General features: G+C 47.9%; 1 protein-coding gene across 1 annotated transcript in view; it reads left to right on the top strand.

The window, feature by feature from the left end:
- Positions 1 to 327: 327 nt before the first annotated feature.
- Positions 328 to 6,995, top strand: part of PLAAT3 (phospholipase A and acyltransferase 3) — a 30,368-nt gene continuing 23,700 nt past the window's right edge. Inside the window, exons 1-2 of the mRNA XM_053561778.1 lie at positions 328 to 366; positions 724 to 797. Of these exons, the coding sequence (XP_053417753.1) occupies positions 783 to 797 (15 nt within the window). The 5' untranslated portion in view covers positions 328 to 366; positions 724 to 782. The remainder of the gene's footprint in view (positions 367 to 723; positions 798 to 6,995) is intronic.

Raw genomic sequence — 6,995 nt, 5'->3', positions numbered from 1 at the left:
TGAGCCACGGCGCCAACCTACATACCCACTCTTGAATGGTAGAAATACGTAAATGGGTCATAGCCGCGCAGGCCGATGTGTGTACCGAGTTCAAGTGCAAAACAACACGCTCCAAGGCCAGCGCAGAGCCTGGCAAGGCGGGGCTGGAGGGGCTGGGTCCGTGTAGCTGGAGGGCGTGGGGAGAGGCGGCTCCCGCTGTCCCCAGAGGTCCGCAGGGCGCTCTGCGAGGCTCCCATTAGTCAGCCGCGGGGAGGGGCCGCGTGACCTCACTGGCCAGGACTCTGCTGTCCTCAAACCGGTTCCCGCTGGACTGCCTCGCAAGTCCGTGCGGTGAGTGGAGCGGTCCTTTCTGGGACGCAGAGAACGGTGAGACGCTTGGGTTGCCTCGGAGGCGGTGGAGTTGGGTGCGGCGAGAATAAACTAGTTAGATGAGCCGCCGCCGCCACCACCTGGGCCTCTGACTTTCAGAGAAGCCAACGCTGACCCAGCTGGCCAGCCGAGCCTGGGGTGTCAGGTGTCGGGCGCACCTTCCCTGCCCCACTTGGAGGGATCCGTCCATTCAAGGGCAAAGGCAGGAGACACTTGAAGGGAGCGAGGTGTTTGTTTTTGGAGGGGTCACATGTGCACCGCAAGTCCTCCCAGCCAGGAGGCACTCTCCCCTGGGGCCTTGGGGGCGCTGTTATCTGTTAAAGACGTACTGAATCCCTGCTCCCCCTGCCTCAGGCATTTACGGCTGATCAAGCGAGGTAGAGGCTGACAGTGACGGCACGTCGGGAAGGAAGATGCGCGCGCCCATTGTAAGTGTGGGGCTTGGGACTGGGACCGGGCAGGGTGCGGGCTGTGTTTTGATGATGACTCTTTGTCCTGGAGTCTGACTTTTTGCTTTGGAGAGAGGATCCTTGAAGATGTGATCAGCACCTGGCATTAAGTGTCCGAGGTGGGGCAGCAGCCACCTGTTGGAGTTGTCTCAGTCCTCGCCCCCGCAAAGGCCTAAGGCCCGTTTGGAGGCTGCCTTGCCAGAAACAGGTCCAAGGAAGACGGGACCTTCTGGAGGGAGGCAGCCAGGGACGCAGTCTCTCCATGGACGTTGGAGGCCGCCCCCCTGAGTCAAACCCGGACCTGGGGACAGGCTTTTGGGCTGAATGTCTGAGGCTGGACCTGCAGCTCCAGGCCCTGACTGTACAGGCCTTTTATGGTGTTAGGCCACTCACCTCAGGGCCAGCCCTGCCAGCAAATTCTGGCTCTGGCTTTTCCTCTTTAACTTGCAGTGTGGTTCAGAAATCATAACAGGGGTAAATGCTTCTCTTCAACTAGGCAGGATTGCGGGAGGGGGGTTCAGAGGACAGATTTTTGAGATGGACCCACCTGGGATTATGTTTCCACTGAGCACCTGGCTGTGGGACTTTGGTCAAGTTCAAACCCACTGTTCCCCAGAGTGAAGTTTATATCATTTCATTCTTAGGAAGTGCGTGGAACAGTGCCTGGTACATACTGGCACCATAATTCATATCATCATCCTTATTCCTATTTCAGTCTATGTAAGGAGCTTTACCCAGGGCCTGGTGTGGGGATGTCTCTGGAATGTTTGGCACCTGGAGTGGTCACTTTGTAAAACTTTAATATCCCTCTCCCTTATCTGACAAAATTATTTTCAGCAATAATCATGAAATGAATAGTAATAATATTCAGAAAAAAGCATGTGTGAACATTTTCTTTTATTGAACTTCGTATATATAATCATGCCAATTAAAAAGTAAAGAAAAATAAAGTAAATGTGATAGTGCAAAAGCAGGAAAAAGTAATGGATTAGTAGTTTTGAATTGCATTTGTGTATTTTTGAAAAAGGGGAAGAAAGCCTTAGTCTTACATATGGGTTGGTCTCCATGATTAATAATAATAACACTATAAGGTTTTTTTGATTGTCAATTCAGTTTTTCTGATATTCTTTATATAGACTTGGTAATTTTTTTGAGACGGTCTCACTTTGTTGTCCTAGGTAGAGTACTGTGGCATCGTAGCTCATAGCAACTTCAAACTCTTGGGCTCAAGTGATTTTCTTGCTTCAGCCTCCCAAGTAGCTGGGACTACATGTAGGTGCCTGCCACAACGCCTGGCTATTTTGAGAGACGAGGTCTCGCTGTGGCTCAGGCTGGTCTCAAACCTGTGAGCTCAAACAATCCACCTGCCTGGTCCTCCCAGAGTGCTAGGATTACAGGTGTGAACCACTATGTCTGGCCTAACACTGTAATTTCTGTGTTGGAAACTTAACTTCTGAAAAGTTGTCTATGACTTTGTCAGAATTGATCTTCTTTGCATATTCTTGTTCAGTCATTCAGTAGAGTTAGATTTACCAATCCATCTTTGCTCACAGTTGATTGAAGAGAACTTTCGATTTTTATTTCAAAAGCTGTTTTATCATGAAAACAACAAAGGGACCGAGTTAGGCAAAGCCTTAAACATTAGGGTTAATTTGGCAAAGATTTATAAAAATTCTATTTCTTTTTTTTTTTTTATTTTGGCTAAAAATTCTATTTCATAATCAATCCCATACATTACAATATTGGCTATGTCTTTTTTTAAAAATCAGTTCTTCAGAACAAATGAGTAGTGTGAGAAATTAAAAAGCAAACAAAAAAGGTCCCGCACGGGGGCTCTCGCCTGTAATCCCAGTACTCTGGGAGGCGGAGGTGGGCGGATCACTTGAGCGCAGGAGTTTGAGACCAGCCTGAGCAAGAGTGAGAACCCGTCCTTAAAAAATAGCCAGGTGTTGTCGTGGGCGCCTGTAGTCCCAGCTACTTGGGAGGCTGAGGCAAGAGAATCGCTTAAGCCCAAATTTGCAGTTGCTGTGAGCTGTGATGCCACGGCTCTCTGCTGAGGGTGACAGACAAAGTGAGACTCTGTCTCAAAAATAAATAAATAAATAAATAAAAATAAAAATAAAAAGCCAAAAATTAAAAAAATTAAAAAAACAAAGAAAAATGAATTCTAGCAGCTTTTAAGTATCCCTACCTTAGAAACATTTCTACTAAAACGTCTTCACCAGAAAATTCCTCATATGTTTTTATTTTATGTAGCAAAATTTCCTAATTGTGTTTTTCTGTAAAGATCAGAGACAAGAACTGAATGGTAGCAGATATTGACATTTAATCCATTGCTTTAGAAAGAGAGTCTAGTTCTTAGTGAAAACCATCCAGGCTTCCATTCTGAGGCATTAGGAGCCAAGTGCTGAAACAGAATGAGTGGCTGAGTCTACGTGTGTGTCAGGAGCTGACTGTGTAACTGTCTACAAAAAAAAAAAAAAAAAAGAATAAGAGTTCTGCTCATTGGAGATTCACATGTGTATTATTAAATCTCAGTGGTAACTGCAGCAATTAGAATCAAGACCCACAAAATATCTTTTGGAGGAGTGGATTTTTTTTATTTTGGGGGGGAGTATTTTGTTTAGGGGGGGAATAGTATTTTATCACTGACATTGATGGCCAGCACATGGTAATAATAAAAAACAGATTGATTTTTGGTGGGTTTTAATTATTGTTTTTAAATTTTCTAAAATTTCTGAATAAAATTTTCTACAGTCAACTCACCTCTCTTTGTCCACAGTGGGGAGGATGATTCCCGCTTCCCGCTCTGGACTCTTAGGGCCTGACCACTGTTAGCTGTTGAAGCCGTTCCCTGGCTCTACCACCACCCCCAATCCCGAACCCCCAGTCTGGGAGAGGCTATGTCCACAATCCCCTGAGCCCTTTGGTCCAGGATGTGAGGCCTCCCAGCCTGATTGTTTTTCTTCTCCATGAATCAAATTTGCTAGAAATAGTGGGCTGGGGGCTGGGCACAGTGACTGACACCTAGAATCCTGGCACTCTGGGAGGCCGAGGCAGGAGGAGTGCTTGAGCTCAGGGTTCGAGATCAGCCTGCATGAGAGTGAGATGCCCCCCACCTCATCTCTACTAAAAATAAAATAATTAGCTGGGTATTGTGGGGGGCGCTTGTAGTCCCAGCTATTTGGGAGGGTGAGGCAAGAGGATCACGTGAGCCCAGGAGTTTGAGTTTGCTGTGGGATATAAGGATGGCACAGCATTCTACCTAGGGTGATGGAGTGAGACCCTATCTCAAAAAACCAAATGAAAACAAAACAAAACAAAAACCTAGTGAGTTGGGGGCCTTTCCCTTCTCTCCCAAGACCTGCCCCATCCTTGAGTCTGTGGCTTGTCGAGCAGCTGCTGCCCAGAATGTGAAGACCCAAAGTGAAACTGAGGCTCCCTAATGTGAGGAAATTGATGGGCCCTCCCTGTCCTCTGGGTCTAGATTCCCTTATCAACTGCTTTGGGATCTGGAAAGGTTGCAGACCACTCTGGGACCTGTCGGTGACACATGGAGATTGGATCTTTGCTGAGAGCTCAGGTGCAAGGGGAGAGGAAAAGGACCCTTCTGAAATAGCAGTTGGGGCTGCTGCCCTGCAGGGTTTCACCTCCCTGGGAAGAAGCCACAAGCTGAGAGGGCTTGAGGAGGAAGCAGTACGTCCCGCTAGGCCACAGACCTCTGCTGAGAATGCTGTATGTGCCAGCCCAGGGGCTACTGAGTTTTTTTTTTGTTTTTTTTTAAGACAGAGTCTCACTTTGTCACCCTTGGTAGAGTGCCGTGGTGTCACAGCTCCACAGTAACTCTAAGGCTCAAGCAATTCTCTTGCTTCAGCTTCTCAAGTAGCTGGGACTACAGGCATCCACCACAACGCCGGCTATTTTTAGAGATGGGTCTTGCTCTTGCTCAGGCTGGTTTTGAACCTTTGAGCTCAGGTAATACACCCACCTCGGCCTCCCAGAGTGCTAAGATTACAGGCATGAGCCACTCCCAGCCCATGCTATGGAGTTAGATGGGATCCTGGCCCTTGGCTGGTGGTGGGCTGAGCATGGAAATTTCTCTCCTTCCCATGGGTCAGCCTAGTAATGACAGTCGTCTGGTGGCAGGGCTGCGGGCCTGGGTACAGCAGCAACTCTCTCTGCCAGGGGATCCAGGGAGGGCCTCAGGAGTGGAGATGTTGACCCCATCTTGAGGGATGAGTAGGAGTTTCCCAGGTGCTTAGAGAAGGACATTTCAGGCCTGATGGGGCAGTGATGCTGAGGCAAGTCTCCCTCAGGGTCAAAGGGGTTCTCCCATGTCAGTACCTTCATGTGAATCACTTGGGATGGTCGGAAGAATTTGGCCTTTGGAAGAGTTTGGCCTTTGGGTGCAGGCAGATCTGCCGTGAATCTGGCACTGCTTTTTGAGAAGCTCTGACACCTCAAGCGAGTAAATTCCCATCTGTGAGCTCAGTTTCCTGGTCTGTAAATGAGCTATTGTAAGGATTCCAGGTAATGTGTGAAGACCCCAGGTCTTGGTGGGGTCACTCTGTGTGGGTTGGTCAGGGGCAGTTGTGGTTCATGAGGGGTGATGTTTGTCATGTAGAACAGGCCTGGTGTCTGGTGGCCAAGATCTGGGAGGGCCAATTTTGCCTTCTTTTTCCAGAATACCCATGACCTTTGGGTTTCTGAGGCTGGGCCCGACGCCTGCTGGAGCCACTCTTGTCCCTTTCCAACTGGCAATGGGTCCTGGGCATGGGATGGCAGTGAGGGAAGGGTGATGTGTCAGGCCAGCCCTTATTCATCCCTCCTCCACCTTCTCTCTGGATCTGAGGCTGGAGTCTGGGTAGCCAGGCCTCCTCTTCCTCTTCCTCTCTGCACTCACCCAGCCTGCAGCGTGGGGTCCAGCCCTCTGGTTGGCATAAGTGGTTTTATAGCTTTAACTTTCATTAACTCAATTGTTTCTTCCACAAATCCTGCCATGTGGGTCTTAGCCCTATTTATCAGAGAAGCTCAGAGAGGTTGAATAAGTAATTCCCACAGACACACAGCAATAGAGCAGAGAGGGGCTCAGTTGAGGCCCCTGCAGGTGGATGGGAGCTAGCTCCATATGTTTTTTTTTTTTCTTCTTTTCTGAAAACTTTAACACCAAAATTCCCAACTCCCTGCTGAGAATTCCTCTCTCAACACCTGCCCTGGAGTGCAGTCTTAGCTTTTATTAGGAGCTTCCAGACATTTCCCCCAGAGCCTCAGAAGTGAAAGGGGTGAGGTTAAGGATTTCCATACTCACCACAGTATGTACTTTGGGGAAACGCAGAGAAGAACTGGTCTCAGTCTGAGTTTCTCAACCTCCACAGTGTCTCCAAGTGGTGCCAGACTAGTCTGTGACCTCTCCAGATAAAAAATAATTATTCAGTAAAAACTGCCCGTCACTGAATGCTTCCTGTGTGTCAGGTCCTATTTGCTAAGTGTTTTATAGATATGATTAATAATTTATTTGATCTTTTCAGGATAATCCCATGAATCAGGAGCTATAATTACCCTCATTTTATAGCTGGGTAAACTGAGGCCAGGGGACGTTGGATGATGTGTCTGAGGAGTCCAGATTTGAATAGTGCCATCACTATGCTAATTCTGAAAATTAAATCCATCTTGATGTAAAGCAGAGCAGTCATGCTCATTATCTTTCTTTCTGTATTTTTGTGTGTTCCCAAACTATTTCTTTAAAAACACACATGGGCACGGCAGGCTGGCACGGTGGCTCACACCTGTAATCCTAGCACGCCGGGAGGCTGAGGTGGGTGGATCACTTGAGCTCAGGAGTTCGTGACCAGCCTGAGCAAGAGTGAGACCCTGTCTCTACTAAAAGATGATAAAAAAAAAAAAAAGAAAAACTGAGGCAAGATGATCACTTGAGCCCAAGAGTTTGAGGTTGCTGTGGCACGCTCTTGAGGGTGAAAAAGTGAGACTGCGTCTCAAAAAAAAAAGCCCAAACTCTGACAAGAGGAATGGTGCATGGGTGGATGGGAATGCTTCCTTCACCGCAAGGAGTGAAAGAAAAACTCTTTTAGTTTCAACCCTTGGGCTGAAAATTGTTCTGAAAGTGCCCTGACTTTCCTCCACATCTTGTGCAGTGCCCAGAGCTGGGAGCTGGGGGTG

This window comes from Nycticebus coucang, chromosome 14 (assembly GCF_027406575.1).
Source record: "Nycticebus coucang isolate mNycCou1 chromosome 14, mNycCou1.pri, whole genome shotgun sequence".
Taxonomy (NCBI): domain Eukaryota; kingdom Metazoa; phylum Chordata; class Mammalia; order Primates; family Lorisidae; genus Nycticebus; species Nycticebus coucang.
The sequence above is the reverse complement of the archived record's forward strand: the minus strand, read 5'-3'. Positions and strand labels throughout refer to the sequence as shown.